We start from the raw sequence: 19,345 nt of genomic DNA, 5'->3' as shown, positions 1-19,345 counted from the left end.
GGAATTGGCGTCCGGATCACCATAGAATCTCCAGGGCTAGAGAGGCAGACCGGCGGGGTCATAGAGATCGAGCGCTCGTTGCTAGAGCGGCAGTTAGTGTAACTGCAGCAAGATGGTAATGGGCGCCCTCCTCCCCCCACACCCTCTCCTTTTTTTTGGCCAGGTGAGTCGGCTGGGAGCCTGCGCTGCTGTGGGAGCCAGGAGGGAGTGTGGCAGTGACAGGGCACCATTCCATTCTACAACACGGCTCGGTCTCCTCCTTGCTCCCACATCCCGCCCTGTGCCCTTACACCAGAGATTGGGGGCAGGTCCTGGGGTTGCCCTTTAACCCCATCGCACTATTCCAGGGACCAAAAGTACGAGGGGTAAGCAAGCGGTGCCCGGGGAGAGAGGCAGTAAGGGAGACCATGGCAGCGCCTGACCCCAGTGCTGCAAAGGAGAAGGCTCTCTCTCCAACAGTGATAAGGCAATGCCTGGGGACCAAGAGGCTAGTGCTACCAGCTGTGAAGAGGGAGCAGAGCAACAGGAGTGAGAGAGCTCAGCTACCCCAACCCTATTTCTAAACAGAGCAATTTTCATGTATCATTAGTGATTCGTTTTTCTTCCACACCTTCTGCCAACATAACTCACACCCACAGCACCATCCCACTGAGTGGTTGGATAATGTGAGAGTTGAATGAGTCAGCAATGGTAGCTAACTAAGACCCAATGCTTTAATTCACACTTTAGAGGCTCATAGTTATTGCACTATAGGTCCCCGGTTCAAACTCATGTCAGGCCAAACAGTGTCAGTTATACCAGCAGATCTCTGTCAGAGGAGAGACACAGTAATACTACAATATGGAGGAAATTTTCAAGCTCTATTGTCAAGGGGACAAATTCTCATCTCAGTTATGCATGTACAGCTGTGAAGCAGTGCCAAGGAAGTGCTATTCCTGTCAGATTTTGGAATTGGGTTGGACAGAAGAAAGTCTCCAGCAGATTGGGAATTCACGGCACAGAATCTGGCCCAGGAACTTCCAACTCTTTGTGCTTAAAATAAACGTATCTTGTCACCTTTTTAAGTATGCTATTTTGTGTTAATGGCTGTGGTGTTAAATTTTACATTTTTAAACACATATTTCAATATGCCAACACTACATGCAGGATAAAACCAACTGTGCTGGCATCTTAAAAGGTTGTGACATTAAATTGTATAAGATTTTAAGCCTGTTTCCTGATTTTGCATTTGTAGTATGAAGAATATAGAATAATAAGAAATAGATAGTAGCTTGATGTAGAACAGCAGTAAATTCACCTCTAAAACAAGTGAAAAAACACTTATCCGAGTGATCTGAGCAACTTAAACTCATGGTGGAACTATAACTTTGAATTCCTTGATGTTCTTAAATTAAACTTCAGATTATTTTTTAAAACTCATATCAAAACTACATTTGTTTAAATTTCAGTCCTACGTATTCATTTTAGATTTTACCATGTACTACTGTACCCCAGAGCCAGAATTATCCTTTAGAAGTGAATTATTTCATTGTCATCTCATTGCGAGTTGCTCCTGTTCCATCATTCATTTAATAAGCCTTATCTCCTATCTCTAAGAGATCTGAAAACATCTCTTAGGTGTTACAGTAATACACAATAATAATGTAAGATCCCTAATTTGAGTTCAGATGTACAGTAAAATTTTGTGTCTGGAATATATAGTGAGCCTGATTCACATTGAGTAGTATGTTATGATGCTCTGCACTAGTACTTTGCAATCCACCTCAAGTAAAGGACAGAGCAAAGCTGTGTTATTCCAGGAGCAAATTAGGGACTGAACTGCAACTTTGACAGTCATAAAATGATTCTCCCTCCCCCCGCAACTCCTTGGGGGCCTTTTTCTGACACAGCTTGCTTCCCTTTCTGGTACTGAGCAGCTTATTGGGGTGGGCTGCACAGCCCAGGCTCCATCTATTCCTGTTTCTGCCTCTTAGAAGTATCAGCCCAGTGGCAGCTCTTCCCCACACTGCTGCCAGCAATACGGGAAGCCTGCACAAGGAAGTCCTTAATGACGTATATATAATGGAACCAATATTGTTAGATGATAGGTTTTTAATGCAAATCGAAGTAAAATATTGCTATCAAGAGTGATGTCTAGCTGACAATCACCACAATATAAAACTTTTTCCAGTCCAATATGCAGTAATTGGGTGTCAGAGTTAAAGAACTTGGAAAGATACAATGAATTATGGATACAGATATAGATGGATATAGTGCAATAGTAGATGTATGGGTGGGAATTGGTATGTCTGCCATTTTCAGTTACCACAAATATGAGCAGAATATGTATCCCTTGCAACTGCCTAAATCTCATTAAATGTAAGGCTATTGATTAAAGTAGGATAAAAGGAAATGCCTGTTTTACCCATCACACTGGGTTCCATATTATCCCACACGATGCACCATTACTTAATGTAACATGACAAAATTGTACCAAAGATGTAAAGAAACTGACAATCTTCCTGTTGGGTAAAAAGGGCCAAGAGTAGTGAAATAATTATATGAACCTGGGAGTCCTGCAAATGATTTTCAGCAACTCACTGCAGATCTATGGAACATAATTTTATAAGTAACTATGGCAGGAGGGCATATATTTCCCTTCTCAGTAAACAGATAATACTGTGACATCAAGACATTCTAATGTAAATATTGTATTTTTCTAAAACCACTTAAGATTCATCTGATTTCAGTTCCTTTAAAATAAAGTATGGGGGGTGGGGAGAGTAATTCAAAATGTGTATTACGTTTGCAGTTAAGAAACAGAAGCAGACAAAATATTTTCTACACAGCAAGTTGGAGACTTCTGGGATAAATATTTTTCCACAGCAACTAAAGGAAAATGTGGAGACACGGAACCTGCAAACACCAATCCCAGCCAAGTAAACTGGTTTATGAGTTGTCTAAACATTGGTAGTTTTTGTTTCAGTTTTTAAAATACCATAATCCTTCAGTGACAGCAATAGAAATCCTTAGCGGTGCCAGAAATATCAACTGTCAGTAAGTGTTGTCCTCCGTGGTATACTACTTACAATAATACAGGATGCTTTCTTGTAATAGGCATGTTTCCATGGTGCACAGGAAACTAAAGAAATGGTAAGCTTAGTCAAAAACCAACTAACCACTATGCTCACGTCTATATGGTAATTCATCTGGATCCCATTTTTAATTTCACCACAATTCTCAATCTTCTCCTTCAGAAAGAAATGGATAGTGAGTGTCTTTCAAACTGATTTTCACTGAGTTTCAACTTAAGCCATCCATTTAGTATCCTTTACCTGAAGCAAGACAGCAGGGTCCAGGAGACCTGTGCTCTTTAATGTAGGCTTCTAGCTCTGTCTTTTTCACAATTATACATGAGCACAAGTTCTTTGCGGGGCATCCCTCTGAGAAGCTCTTCAGTATTAGGGAACTTCACATGTGATAATATTCAAGAGGACAAGCCCATCACACATGCACATACTTTTTTAAAAAAAATCTTGGAAGGAAAATGCCTACCAATATGCAGCAGTTTTTAATCAAGAAAGCCCAATAACATCAAAGAGCTTCGGAAACGTATTGAGGGGGTGGGGGAAAGAGAATGTTATTTAAATGATATGCAAAGGAGAGGGACAGTCTCTTTAAGGAGGGGCAGGGACTCCACAGGAATCCTGTCTGTGGAGCCTGATGGATAAATGTGCGGAATCAACCAGCTCTCGGTAATCTGAGATCATATGTGAAAAGGTGGCAGGCATTAGAACTTTTCGAAAAAGATCACAAGAATCTTTTATATTGGAAAGTGTTAGGCAGCCTAACAATAGGGGATGCTACTAGCTCCCCCTCTCATAAGCTTTGGTTTTATTTTGGTGGGACTCAGTACCCACAGAAAAGAAGCCACTACTGAGTTTATTCCAATTCAATCGTGTGTCACATTGTTTTTATTGATGTGTGTATTTAATTCCAGTAGTTTCATTCTGGGTACATCTCATTAAATAGTGAATGTGGGTACTTTCAAACATGATGCCTCAGTTTAGTAACAGGTGCTTTTTAAAATATTTAGGATTTTCAAGTGTAAAGAAGCCTACAACAATGTTCTGGTTTGTTGTATAAAATGTAGGACACATTCTGGGCAGTGTTCTGCCCTTGATTCTTATGTGCAAAACTTACATTAACTTTACTGAGAATTCTGTCCTCCTGACTGGACTATGACTGATCAGTAGGCCAGATTCTGAGGTGTGCCAGCTGAGCGAGGGGTACACCTAATGAGGGGAACATAGGTTACTGCATGCCACTTTAGCTTCCCCTACCCTAGGGATTGATTTGGCTTCCAGCTCAAGTTAGAACAGCCTCAGAGCTGTTTTAGTTTTCTTAGCTTGTGATATCTCCTCAGCGGGCATTACATAGGCTTTGTCATACTGGATCAGACCACTGGTCAATCTCACTCAGAATCCTATGTCGGACAGTGACCAGTACCAGTTTCTCCAAAGGAAGGTGCAAGAAAGCCCACAGCATGCAGTTATATGGTAACTTCCCGGGAGAGAGGTAAACTTCCTCCAAAAACAATTATTTGTTGGGGGGCTGTCTGTAAGCAAGGACTGGCCTGTCTCCCAAGGTCTGTGAGAGTGAGGGAACCTAAAGCAAATACCAGCAACTACACACCACCCAACAAAAAAACTAACCCAGGAACCAATCCCTGCAAAAAAGCTTGTTGCCAACTCTGTTCTCATATCTATTCAAGGGACACCATCATAGGACCTAACCACATCAACCACACCATCAGGGGCTCATTCACCTGCACATCTACCAATGTGATATATGCCATCATGTGCCAGCAATGCCCCTCTGCCATGTACATTGGCCAAACCGGACAGTCTCTACACAAAAGAATAAATGGACACAAATCAGACATCAAGAATTGTAACATTCAAAAACCAGTAGGAGAACACTTCAATCTCCCTGGACACTCAATAACAGACTTAAAAGTGGCAATTCTTCAACCAAAAAAACGTCAAAAACAGACTTCAACAAGAAACTGCAGAACTGGAATTAATTTGCAAACTGGACACCATCAAATTAGGCCTGAATAAAGACTGGGAGTGGATGGGTCACATACCTTCTTGTCAACTGGTTGGAAATGGTACTCACACCTTCTTGTCAACTGTTGGAAATGGGCAAGGTCCACCTTGATTGCATTGGCCTCATTAGCACTACAAAAGTAATCAACTATTGAGAATAGGCCACTTCCACCTTAATTGAATTGGCCTCGTTAGTCCTGACCCCCCCACCTGGTAGGGCAACTCCCATCTTTTCATGTGCTGTAACATTTATACTGTTTACTGTATTTTTCACTCCATGCATCTGTTGAAGTGGGTTTTAGCCCATGAAAGCTTATGCTTAAATAAATTTGTTAGTCTGTAAAATGCCACAAGGACTCCTCATTGTTTTTGCTGATACAGACTAACACAGTGACCATTCTGAAACTTTTCACAAAGCGATCACTCGATAGCCAACCTTGAGTCCTTATCCTTAGAGGAAACCTGCACAACAATTTCAAAAGGCAAGCCTGGGAACTTAAATTCATAACACTGCTAAACACAAAAAAAACATGGATTTAACAGGGACACTGGTTTTATGACTCATCCCAATTTGTAACTCATCCCACTGCCTGCTAACTTTTCATTGCTTACATCATTTTAAATGGTGTCCTACAGCATGTATAAACACCTTATGCATGACAATCTAACTGTCCGTTGCCCACTTTAGCTTAAGTGATTTATTCTTAGCAATCTGTCATAATTTATATTTAGCTCAGACACTCTGATTTCCTTCCCCAGACCTGAAGAAGAGCTCTGTGCAGCCCCAAAGCTGGGCCATTCAAGACATCTCAAGTTGGGCACCCAAAAATGGAGGCACCTGCAATCAATAATCATATCTGAAAATGTAGTGTAGGGATCTTTATTATTTTATCTATGCAATTCTATACTACTGTATTCTATACTACATGGTCGGAAAGGGTTAAGCATCCTGCAGAATAAATGACCCAAATTCAACCTTTAGAGACATGTTAGAAAAGTATGTAAGTGGTAATTAGGGCCAATCCATCTTAGATAGGCTAGAACTTTGAAATGCAAACCTGTATTATTAGAAAATTAGAAGTGATACTAATTGTATGTGTTTACTTATATCTTGTTAGATGTTAGCCATGTAAACAGACAGTTCCTGTCTATTACTATAGCTATTGATTCAGAGATCAAAAGGGAATATTAACATTTAGATGAATCTTGGGTGAAATAATGGCATTGTCTATATGTCTTTTTAAAGTATGTGGTAAACTGTATATAAACTGCTTAATGGATAAATTACCTTATGTTAATCCATGTAGTTGATTACTGGTGATGTTTGGGAAACAGAAGGTTACATCAAAAGCCTGTTGTTCACCCAGGACTGTATGGTCAGAAGGCTGCTAGAAAACCATATAAAAGACTCTTGGGACCTGATCCTTTCATCTCAGATCTGCTTGATGCTTCATGCAGGAGAAGCTTGAGTTGTAAGACTGAGATCTCCAGTCCCATCTGGATCACCCTGAATATGAACATTGGACTATAACCTATGGACTAATTCTGAAAGAATTCTTTGCAACCACAAAGCTCACCATCTCTACTGTGAATCTGATCTCAGAACTGTACTCATGTCTGTGTGTATACTGATCTTTTAACCAATATTCTCTCTTTTCTTTTTTAATAAATTTTAGTTTTGTTAATAAGAATTGTCTGTAAGTGTGTATTTGGGTAAAATACGTAATATTCCTTAACCTGGGAGGTAATGTGTCTTTGGGATCGGTAGAACTTTTTTATATGATGAATAAGATTTTCAATAATCATCATATTTGACTTGGATGTCTAGGGTCTAAGCCTGGGTTGCTATCGGAATCATAGAATATCAGGGTTGGAAGGGACCTCAGGAGATCATCTAGTCCAATCCCCTGCTCAAAGCAGGACCAATCCCCAATTTTTGCCCCAGATCCCAAATGGCCCCCTCAAGGATTGAACTCACAACCCTGGGTTTAGCAGGCCAATGCTCAAACCACTGCTTTAAGGGAACTGTGTTTTGGCTTCTGGGTAACCAGAAGAACAAAGAGCTTGTAGAAGCTGTTTTGAGGCTAGCTTAATGGCTCTAAGTACTGGAATTACCACCGGCTTTGGGGATTGTCTTCCCCATTCTTTGCAGTTTGCCTTAACTAAGTAACCTCAGTGTGGCTCCCCTGGGACCCCACTCAGAGTGGCACAATGGATTTCTATCATCAGTTGACCCAACTGCACACATACCATTGAATAGGATAATACTGGGACTATTCACAACATTATACTCAATTGTGTTTGTAGGATCATGCCCAGATGTTCAAAGTAAAATGGAATTTGAAGATCTCATCCTAGCTTCTGCACATCGCAAACAATTGTGAACAACTGTTCAGCACAAAATTTTAGTCTCTACTCAAAAGGTCCAAGACTGGAATGATGAGGGCCTACAGATCAGGACTGTAGGTGAATCCAAATCCATTAAACTTTTCATTGACTTCAGTGGAATTTGGATCAAGCTAGAAGCTAATAGGAAACCAGCTGTGGGGACAACTGGAATGGTAGGTCTCTGCAGATCTGGATTAGGTGCATTAGCAGAATCATGGTAGGCAGGAAAGGACTGGAAAAGTGGGGGTATGTAAATCAGAAGTCAGACACACAAGCAAAATCAAGTTTGCGGGGTGGGATATACTGCAATCTTGCAGGTATGTAGCTCAGGATTACTGGACATTCACACATCTTTGAAAGGGAACAGAACTGGAATGGTGGAAGATAGATGGCAGGGTTAGCAGAGATGTAGGGACTCAGGGCTGGCATAGTGACAGGGTCTCAGGTCAGGACTCAGGTTTTTAAATAAGGAAGCATTCACTGTGCCTGCACCCAGGTTTTTTGGCTCAAGGTACTGTAACATTATTAATCCTTCATTGTGAGCACTAAAAGTTTACAATTTTAATAGAAAAAAACAAAAATGTGCTATTCAAAGCTACTTGAGAAACACTATTACATAGCCATCACATAAGGTAGTACAATTTATCCACTCAGACTAGGGAAAATAATGTATCTGGTAATAAAAAAAAGTCACTTTGTAATTCAATTTTCCTTATAATGACTGCCTCTCAGACATATATTACCCAGAGCCATCAAAGCATAAACCCAGTTTATTAAGTTATAACTCACCATTTAAAAATCCCCCCAACTCCTGTGCAACTAATATGAACACAAGCCTCTTTATAGTTTAAGAGACCCAGGCAGTTTGAACATTAAAGACACATTACTACAGGGAGCTATCCTGTAGTCTTTCCTGATGAGAGCAGTCCCACTGTACTCACTAAGGATTACTGAAGTGTGTAAAAGGGGCAGGATTAAGAGTTACAATGGTTTACATGTACTGTAGAAGGAAGCCAAGGTAATTGAGCATTAGAACAAAAGTCCCAGTTAGAGACATTAACTTCTGTGGCTTTTGGATTAAGCCCAGATCCACAAAAGGTACTTAATTGCCTAGACTCCAGATTTAGATGCATAAGTCCCAGTTTTAGTCTCCACTGTGAGCCACAAAACTCCCACTCACCTGCTGCCTAAACCTTTAGGTGCCTAAACTCAGTCAATACCTAGGTCTCCACTGTGCAGGGCCCTATCTGGTAGGCATGTTCAGAGGCCACCTACCAGATCTAGTCCCATTCAAGATCTAGCTGGAGGAGGAGCTGTTGCCAGTGGTGGCCATTTTATAATTTTTAGTCCAGTGATTAGAGCACTCACTTGGGATGTGGGAAACTTGGGTTTGATTTCCCCCACCCCCACTCCGTGCGAGGGAGAGAAAGGATTTGAACAAGGGTTTCTTACCTCTTAGGAGCATGATCTAACCATTGAGCTATGGGATATTCTGATACAGGGCTCCCTCAATCTCTCCCATTAAAGCTGTTTCCATCAAGGATAAACAGTCATTGAAGGCAGGAGACAGGACGGTGGGTCTCTAAACTCCCTGCTGGGTGCCCTAACTACCAGACTACAGCATCATTCTGTCTCTCTGGTCTGTTATTTATCTACAGTAATGCTTTTGGTGCTATTCCACAGACAAGCCAAGATCCATTTAATTGAAATTACACACTTATCTGTATTATTTTCAAAATATCTTTCCTTCTTCCCTCTATTTGTACTAAATTAGGTCTTTTTCTTATATGAAGTGTGTTTCTCTCAAAGCCGAACATGTAGTTTGCTAGATTCCCTGGGGAAATCTCAACTTTAACATTAGAGACCCATTGTTTGATTGTTTTCCTGTTTACAATTTCCTTTGGTTTAGCTATTTAAAAAAGAATTGCTTTATGCTAGCAGCTTATTACTATTAGACATGAGTCCCCTTTCATGAAACAGAAGGACAATGATTATGCTCCTAAAGATACTTCAAAGACTGGTGTCTTGTATTTGCCATGAAGCATTATGCAAAATGACCATGGCATACTAATGAATAATATGAAGTGTAATTTAAACATGTTTAAAATAGCAAAAATTGCTCTGTGCTTCCCCAGGGCAACCTGGCTCCTCCCCCTGGTTTCCATGGCAGTATGAAGCCCTCAGAATCTATCATCCTACAGGTTTGCCTGTTGGCTGCTACTCCAGAAAACTCCTTCAGATGGGGTTTCATGTTGCTCCTCGGGACAGCCAGTAATTCACATCAGTTGTGCACTTTCCACAGGTTTGTGGTAGGATATCATCAGTAGAAACAAAAGTTAAACTAAACAATCTTTAGAAAGCCTGGAATTCAGAATGAAGGTTACATTTAAACACTTCTAGGACACCAGAATGAATGGAAATGCAGAGTTAACATGCCTGGACATAAATCTGCACTCCGAAGGCTATCTTTGCAAGGAAAAGACCTAGAGACATAGGGAAAAATCCTGGCCCTATCGGAATGTTGCCAGTGACTTCAAAACCGCCAGTTTTTCACACTCCTAGATTTTTCCAGTTCAGTTTTAGGAGCCTGATCCTCCACTTCACTCCACTGCATAATTCCTCTGATAGTTAATGGAATTAAAGGAGGGGAAAATCAGTCCCTCAGTCTTCACCACTAACTTGGGGCTGAATAAAATTCTCACTAAATCAAGGGAAAAGACCCCTTTTAAAAAGTTCCCTAGAGCCCTAACAATTATTCCATGATTCTAAAAATAACCACTTTCCTAATGTGCCTTTCCTGATCTCAAAATTGGGCTTGTGCATTAAGTCCCTCCAAGATCTTTCAAATCTCTATTGAAATTTCTAGGAAAAGCTACATTTGAGATAAGGCATAAAAAAAAGCATTCACTTTTAAAAACATGAGTAAACACCCGTTTTTCTGAACCCCACTCCCATCTATCAAAACCAGCTCATTCGGATCACCTCAAATTTGGGCAAAGAATTGCCCAGTGACTACAGATCATGTATGCAGAATTTGAAAAGGAAAGGACTCTTGAAAAATTTAACTGTGTCTGGGCAATAATCAATTATAAAATACACTTACAGTAAGTGTATGTTACCTTCATTTGGGGGAGATTGTCTCTCCATAATATTTATACATGCAGAGTGTAGGGAAAAAAGTATCTGGTAGATAATAAAGTACTGGTATATTAGTATTTTTATAGTAGTTATTAAAATGCTCTTTTGTATATTCCATTAGAGTGATTAGGTCTGTACAAAGAGATTAAGAAGTTACCATGGTTGTATTCCCCAGACTAGCCATCAAATTTGATCCAATTAATAGCAGTGCTCTCTACTTTAACCTTGTTTCAGGTCATTAATCTGACTCTCAAAACTTTTTAAAACATGAAAAGTCTGGTTCTTTTTAAATATATATTGAAAAGTTTATTTTTTTTTGTCAAGCAGAAAAAATGGTTTCAGAAACAAACCGAACATGTTTTTTGTTCTAACATGCAGCAAGGTGTTAGTTACTATGACATCTAATCTTTTACTTTCTGCATATCAAATTTCACACTGTTGGTCTTCACATCTCTATAGTCTTCAAATGAAGTGCACAATAAAAGTACTACATAAATAAAAAGATTTGTTACAGGTATTTCAAAAGAGCCTACAGCACACCTCCAAAACACTTTTTACGGTATTCTGCCTCTCGATACAAAACAATCTGAAATCATGTTGGAAGAGGGACAGGAGATGAGGGGGGGAAAAGTCTAAAAGTATAACCAATAGCAAAGTATGAGATCATACCAGCAAGACCATTTTTCTATTTTTACTCTCTCATATGGGGGAGACAATCTCCAGATAGGAGGAAATCCTCACTTCATTTATAGCTATATAATATTTGGTATTGTAAGACTTAGGTTAGTCACTTGAAAGACTGCAAATATAAGTCAAAAAAAGAGTTCATTTAAATAAATCTGGATCTACTTAAACAATTAAAAGAATCTCACCAATTTTCTGTTAGTTGGAAACTTTAGGGTTCAAGCATTGAGAAGTTACACAACAAAGAAACTTTAGCAGGCAGCTTTTCTTTCTGAGGCGGAAAAAAAAAACCCTAACTTCATTCTTATCTGCAAGTTCCCAGAGTCTCTTTCCCCAGCATGTCCATAACTATTTTTGCTCACCCATTCTTTCAGCGTAAGGGGGAAAGTGGTCATACACCAACACTTACCAGAAAATTCATACTGTAACTACAGCTTTTACTAATACAAAAATGGATTTACTTGTTAGGAGCTAGTTGTCATTTACAGTCCCGTTATTTCACGTTATAAAGGAATATAACTGACAGTCTTGCCAGGAAGTCATCATCTTACCCCATCCGAAGGAATATTTCCTTAACTTGTGCAGTGTGCACTACCAGGAAACAAGGAGGCCATGACTCAAAATTTTGGCCTTGCAAAGGAACTAAGGACAAGGTGGCTGAGTGGAAAGGGGACGCATTAATGACATCATTACATGAAAAAACAACAACAACCACCACCCACCAACAACCTGGAGCTTAATTAAGAGTCTCATCCACTTCTGTTGCAGAACAACACATGAATATTGTGTAGACTGACCCAAAAAGCTAGAAGAGGCAGGGAACAAAACTGGAAGAGTCAAATGCGGATAAGAGGACTGTATTGACTCAGGAACACTAATATTATTTTAATGTGCATATGTTCAATACCTAACTCTTACATAGCACTCTTCATCCATAGCTCTTAAAGCCGGTAAGTATTATCTCTATTAATCTCATGTTACTGTTGCGGAAGTTATTTTTCCCTCTGGGCTTTGTCCTCCACTTCTTCCTTTTCCAACTCCTTTCTTTTTCTCTTGTATTACCTGGTCTGCAGAACAAACAAGAGCATAAGAAAAACAGTACTGACCAGGCACAGTATGCGTCTTATGCTTTCAGCATATACGGAGACAAAGTAAAGTGGGTCAAGGACAGTCTTTTTACATTTGCTATTTGGTAGGTGCAGTCAGAAAGCATATTGCCATGAATTAACTCCTCCGGATAGGGAAGAGGCACAACTTTTAAACATGTGATTTATACGGCATTACAGATTGCTGAAACATTTTTATGCAATAACTACATGAATTCACAATTTAAAAAAAAAAAAAAACAATGCTGGAAGTTTTCAAACATCAACCCTTATTCATCACAAAATATATAAGCAGACAGCCTGAAAACCGTACATTAACCTTTCTTCAGGTCATCTCTTTAACATAAGTAGTCACATTCCATAAATCAGTCAGTCAATCTAATGTAAGCCTGTTCATAATTATGTAATCCAAAAGTTTTAGACTTTAAAAACCAATCAGTTTCATGGGACACCTTCCACTTTTGTTGAACACAAAATACCTTCTAGTGTTTGTTATCCCACTCAGTGGAACTCTGGCAGCCATTTTATCTTTAGGATTTCTTTTTAAAGTGAGTAAGGTGATGCCTTTTCAAATGTGGGGCCTGTCTGAAAGTTTTACCACAAACTGAACATTCAAATGGCTTCTGTCCAGCATGCATTAAATAGTGCCTTTCAAGTTTGGAAGGTGATTTAAAAGTTTTAAAGCAGACACTGCACTGATAAAACTTTTTAATAGCTTCACTTTTTTCCATACCTCCAGAAAAATCATACCAGTGACTGTACTGGCTTTGCTCCATTTCCAACGATTTACTACACAAATATGGCTGTGTGTTTCTACTGTTGGTGCCAAGAACAAAGTCCCCAGACTCTAGCTCAACTTTGATTTCAGCTGCTTGGTTTGATTGAATCAGTTCAAATTCTGGAAAGCCAGATGCCTGTGAAGGTCTTTTGGAATAACCCACAGGCTGAGGAGACTTAAATTCAATGTGATCTCCCTGATGACTAAACAGTTTGTTCAGATTTTCAAATTCCACCTGGCAAACAGGGCTTTTATATGGTCTTTTTTCAGTATGGGTGAGCTGATGTCTTTTTAAGTGAGCTGACTGTCTAAATGTCTTCCCACAAACATTACAGCCAAAGGGCTTCTGTCCCGTGTGAATAAGATAATGTCTTTGAAGTTTGGATGAAGAAGGAAAGATTTTTTCACATCTGTCACATTTACACACTTTGTGTCTATTATGTATATTTTTAGTAGGAGCTGAAGAAGCACAGTGAAGTGCTGCTTCTGAATTATCAAAGAAATCAGCATCCAATGAACCATAAAGAGAGTCATCTTTATTATGCACCAAATCATCCATGTTTAACATGTTTTCACCAGTAATTATACCATTTAAATTAATTTCTAATTTGTGCTTTTGTAGGTGCTCTTGCCAGGATAATGGCATGACAAATGTCCTTTTCTTTTTATTGCTAATTATTTTGTGCCTGACAAGCTTGCTATGATAATTCTTAAAAGTTTTAGGGGAAGCATTCCGATCAGAATGCTGCTCATTAGATGCAAACAGGTCATAACTTTTAAAGTGACTTGTTTTATTTTTTTTTCTGTCAGACAGAGACAAATCTGATGCCTTTTCTCCAGCATGTTTGAGCTTCATCAGGACTTTACTTTTAATGTTGGCTTTGTGGCTGTAGGCTGATTTGCCACTGTTTGAATTTTTGCCATCTCTCAAGTAAAAACATTTGTGCAAATTTAGAACCCGCTCTGTTTCAAAACACTGCTCGCACACTGGGCACTGAAAAGGTACAATATAAATAGAGTGAACATCAAGTGGATCATTCTCCAGGGACTCATAAGTATCAACGTTCTCAAAATTATCCCTTTTTCCTTCCAGTGAGTTCTGAGGTCTAGGGTATTTAGAAGTCTTTGCTCTGTAAAGGACTCTGGGAAGAGACTTATTTCTGACATGGAGTTGCTTGTGCTTCAGGAGTTTGCTCTGCATCTTAAATCCCTTTTGACAAAAACAACACTGGAAAGGCCTCTCTTCTGTGTGTGTGAGCTGATGGATTTTCAAATGTGTTGACTGCCTGAAAGATTTACAACACAAGGAACATTTAAAAGGTTTCTGGCCAGTATGAATCAGCAAGTGTCTTTCCAGTTTAGATTGTGATGGAAACATCTTGTTACATGTTTCACACATATGAGTTTTCTTTCTCCTCCTGGCACTGTGCGGATGATCTGACTTTGTGCACTGATGCAGCATCCACCGCTCTTCTGTTGTAAAAGATTTCTGGCAAATAGAACAATGCAATATTCCATACAACAGCCTATCTTGCTTGGCATCCACTGATCTTTTAGCTTGCTTAATATCACTCTGGTAGTTTTCATTATGAAGCTGTTGATGTTTTAAGAAAGTAATTAAATTTTTGAAGTTCCTATGGCAAATGTTGCATTTAAAAGGAAGTTTATGGGTTAGCTGATGTCTCTCCAAATGGACTAGCTGTCTAAAAGTTTTATGACATACATAACATTCAAATGGCTTTTGACCAGTGTGTATAAGATAATGCCTAGCTAATTTTGATGGTGTTTCAAACTGTTTGTAGCAGATGTCACATCTATATGGCCTTTTCCTGGGTATCTTGTTAGCGGTTACGCATTGCTGAATTTTGAACATTTTGAAAAATAGTAAGAGTCCTATTCTGGTCAGTTTCTTCAGAAATGTACTTCAATTGAAACCATCACAACACTTAGAAGGAAGGCCAGAACAGCAGCAAAGTTATCTTAGAGAAGGATTCCTTAAATTCCACGGATCCCTAAAATAGTAAGAATGAGAAAAACAGGTATTTTAGGGACTAATTTTCTCTTGCCTTTCCAGACAACAACTGCAGTTATTTTAACTAGTGTAAGCTATATTTAACTTGGTTTAAAATGCTTCCTAACAGACTAGCCACAAATTATATGATGTGTTAAGAAAAAACTGGACTATTCTACAGAAGAGGAGAGTCAGTTAACAGTCACCTGTAACAAAGATTCATTTTAATCCACCCTATTACCACTGAATGTTACTCCAAAGCCATATCGATTTCAGCTATGGTAAAAAAAATATATAAAAACACTATTTTCATTAAAAAAAAGTTGTTTTTTGGGGGGTGAGGGGGGCGGGGTTGCAATACATTTCTATCACTATCATCATTGTAAATAATACTAGTTATTAGCAGCTTTGCTTATATACTTGATGTAACATTTGGGAGAATGAAGGAAGGAGAAAAAAACCTAGGAGATTCTTGGATCTTAAAATAATAGTTAAATTGTAAAAAGTTAAATTGTGAGACATGCCAAATTAACAGTCCTTTAAACTGAAGTCCAGAGAACAAGTACCATACAAGTTTCTGTACCTCACCAACGTACCCTCACTTCTAGGAAGGAAAGTATAACTCAAACTTCTAGTCCATTCAAGTTGATGACCTCTCTGCTAAAACTGCAAAAAGAGTGGTAACTAGCACTGACTGTTAGTAATTTGTGGGATGTGAACAGCTGTCCCTTTGAAACTAGACTCACATTACCAATTTATTTCATGGACCACCCAATAACCATCTAATGGCATAAAAACTTTTGTTCACTCTGAAATTGACCTACATTTGAACCAGTGCCTGAGGGGTGATGGATTCTGTAACCCATAAGCAATTCTCTGAGCAATACAATACCCCTTCAATAATTATCGATAATGTCATTTCATTGTACACACATTTGGATATTATTCACAGCAAGTTGTGTTAAAATGAGTACACCAGTGAACACAAAACACTAGATGTCTGACTTGTTTTAGAACACACACAGATGCACACAAAAACTTCAGGAATCCAAATTTTCCAAAGATTAGAAGTGATGCCTAAAATTAATGCCTTTAATATTAAACATTTAGAAAGAAATATCTAAAAAGATTAACACCCCCCCAAAGTTAAGTGGAAAGTAATAAACTGGGGCAGTCTGAGTTATATGGAGAGGAGCAGTACCCAGGTTTCCAGTTTTTCTCCTTCATACCAATTCTGGATTTTATGTACAGGAAGTTCAAGTGAATTTATTAACTACCAGTTTTTGAGAACCGAACATCCAACTATCACAGCTCTACTTCCTTCTACTCTAGTTTATAGTATTTCAGAAATACTCTTCTGAAAAGCTTGCAATTCTCACTCTGGATGGGTTTTTTTCCCCCACTTGTTATTTACCTCCATAAATTCTGCTGTACCTTTGCACGACAAGGATTGTTACTGACAGTAGAGCAACACTTCTTTGAAGTGGTAGATACAACATTCAGAACGATTAAGTTTTCTGTCTTTCAGAATTTCTCATGTCCCTCATCTCTCTCATAGGCCCATATCCAGACGAAAAGAACTGGATGGGCCTCCCAGCACAGCCTGATAAAGCGAGGCCATGCAGTGACCAAAGTCAATTGTTTTGACAGTAACATACACCTTTCACATCTAGGGAATGAATGGGCTGCTTCTGCAAAACAAGGAGCAGAAGCCAAGTCTGGAATCATCATTTACGCTGCCTTGTCAAGCCTTGACAAATAGACTACTAATTAATATCATCAGATCTATTTCTCCACATAACCAGGATATGGTCTTTGGATTGCAGTCCTAATAGATATTAAGCCAATACTACATTTCATCTTAACCATAAAGGTATGGAATCAAGTATTATAATATTCACTGACTTTGAGGCCAAAAATATAATTCAAAGAAGGCCTTCACTTCGCCCAAGAGTTCTGCCCTGTTGTCACTAATATATATTCAGACATACTTAACTCTCTACCCTAAAATAAAAAGAAGAATTATCCTGATCCCAAAATTGAGTTTTGCTGTGAACTCTAAATGTATCTTGTAAAATTATCTACAGAACATGCAAGCACAAGCCTAGCTGCTTATTTTAAAAGATACATATTACAAGATACAGAGATAAGAATGTGAACATAATGTCCGACATAGCATAACCTGGCTTTCTTCACTAACTTTCCTTTAGGAAAAAGGTATAGCTCTCACTGGTACAAAATACTGTTTACCAGATACACTGTCTCCACCCACAGTTGTTTGCAAATGGGCCAAAAGCAGAACAGTTTACATGACTAGGATAACACTCTCCCTCTCGCCTGATTTTACCATAATTTTTTTGAAACATTTTATGAAGCAAAATAAAAGTGAAACAATGAGCATCAGACTGGTACCATGTTTGAAAAAAACTTAAATAAACTGACACCCCATGCCCACCTTTTACAGATACATCCATGATCACCTCCATTTAAACACATTTTTAAACCTTTGGGATCAGACGTTACAAGTGAATTATTCCCTTCCTGCCCAAAATTTAGAGGATCACAATCTGGGATGCTAGTTCTTGGAAAGAAGTAAACCAACGGTTAAAAATAATGCCTCAGATAAATCAAAAAGAGTGAAAAGACTACATAAAATACCATCTTTTTCACTGTGAAAAACCAGTGACTTCTACCAGCCCTAACACACCGCCACCCCCCAAAGCAGAAAGGGTACAGAAACTCCCCATATTACAGGGGAAAGGAAAGGCTACGGCGGTGACACTTCCTACAAAGGGGTGGGGGACAATCCCAGTTATAGTCAAGGCCAAATCCTGCTTCCACTTAAGTTCACCGCAAAATTCCCAGGAAGCTTCACTGGGACCAGGATCTGAGCCCGCAGAGAGGAATCAGCAGCAAATCGACGCCTCACCCCAGCTGGGGGGGCTGCCGCCTGCAGTGCGCTGAGGGGAAATGCCCGAGAGGCTCCTCCCGAGAACAGCTGCGCTGGCAGCCGGCAGCGCGGGGACTTCCCGGGCAGACTCGGGAGGTGGAGCGCGGCGCTCCCGGGACCCGGCGGCGCCCCGGCTAGACAAGGGGCTGGGGGGAAAGCAACCTGAAAAGCGGCCGCTGCACCCTCGCCTTCCTCGTCCCTCGCACGGTTTCTGCCGTGCAAACTCTTCCCCCCGGATGGCACCGAGTCTCCGGGACTCAGGGAAACCCAGGGCCGAGCTTTCAGTTCCCACCGTTCAATCCCACCCCGCCTCCTTCCCCGGGCCGCGGCGCTGGGCGGAGCGGCACCAGCGGCGGTGGCAGCCTCTCGGGAGCGCTCTGGCTAGCGCGCCGCTTGCTGCTGCATGCTGCCGGGGAGCCGCGGGAGGGAAGGGGTGTCTGTCTCTGCCTCTCACCAGCAAAGCACTATATAAAAAACAGAGAGAAGCAACCCCCCGCCCAGTGGGAAAATCCCTGGGTAGGGACCGCTCGGTGGTGTCATCCACAGAGATCTGCCAAATCTCTCCCCCCACCCCCGTCCTCTTGGGAGCCAATTCCCTTATCTTGCGCCAAAGTAAGTCCTTAGGCAAAGCTCTGGTGGATGTGTAGTCTTGTCCTAGCCGGACAGGGGAGGTTTTGATCCAGAGGGAGTTCAGGTTTTGTCCCAAAGGGTTATGTTTTAAAGGCAGTTTCCTGGCTCTCTGCTGATCATGGGTTGTGGAGGTGTGTCTCCTAGTGAAACATTTTAATATCGCACTCATCATCAAGCAGTCCAGGTGGAGAGGCTGCCTGGGGGACTGATACCATTCCAAAAAGTCTGATCGTTCTATAGGGATGTTTTGCAGGCAGATCACTGAACGCACAAAAAGGATCTGGGCAACATTGTAGACAACTCACTAAAGAGCTGTGCTCAAGTGCAATTAAACAAATAAAGTCCTCGGGCACCTAAGGAATGAGATGGAGAGTAATATTGGAAATATCCCCATGCTGGTATATGTCAGTGGTATATCATCACCTGGAATACTGTCTTCAGTTCCAGTCACCTCATCTCAAAAAGGATATGGCAGTAATAAAGAGGAGTTCAGAGACAGGCGACAAGAATGAAGCGCTGAAAAATGTCCATAGGAAGATAGATTGAAAAAACTGGGACTTTTCACTTAGA

At 40.1% G+C, this 19,345-nt stretch overlaps 1 protein-coding gene across 3 annotated transcripts; it reads right to left on the bottom strand.

The window, feature by feature from the left end:
• Positions 1-10,436: 10,436 nt before the first annotated feature.
• ZNF770 (zinc finger protein 770) lies at positions 10,437-18,517 on the bottom strand. 3 transcript variants are annotated; one of them, XM_073348889.2, is made up of 3 exons: positions 18,308-18,517; positions 13,140-15,196; positions 10,437-12,367 (listed from the first exon to the last, which is right to left on the bottom strand). In XM_073348889.2, the coding sequence occupies exons 2-3, from the start codon at positions 15,055-15,057 to the stop codon at positions 12,273-12,275; spliced, it is 2,013 nt and encodes a 670-aa protein (XP_073204990.1). In that variant the 5' UTR covers positions 15,058-15,196; positions 18,308-18,517; the 3' UTR covers positions 10,437-12,272. The 3 variants fall into 3 exon arrangements, with proteins under 3 accessions (XP_073204990.1, XP_073204989.1, XP_073204988.1); XM_073348888.2 differs by adding an exon at positions 17,651-17,776 and having other exon boundaries at positions 10,438-15,196; positions 18,308-18,514; XM_073348887.2 differs by having other exon boundaries at positions 10,438-15,196; positions 18,308-18,514.
• Between the last annotated feature and the right edge of the window lie 828 nt (positions 18,518-19,345).

This window comes from Lepidochelys kempii, chromosome 6 (assembly GCF_965140285.1).
Source record: "Lepidochelys kempii isolate rLepKem1 chromosome 6, rLepKem1.hap1, whole genome shotgun sequence".
In the NCBI taxonomy this organism is placed as follows: Eukaryota; Metazoa; Chordata; order Testudines; family Cheloniidae; genus Lepidochelys; species Lepidochelys kempii.
Note: the sequence above shows the minus strand (reverse complement) of the source record. Positions and strands in the feature narration are given on the sequence as shown.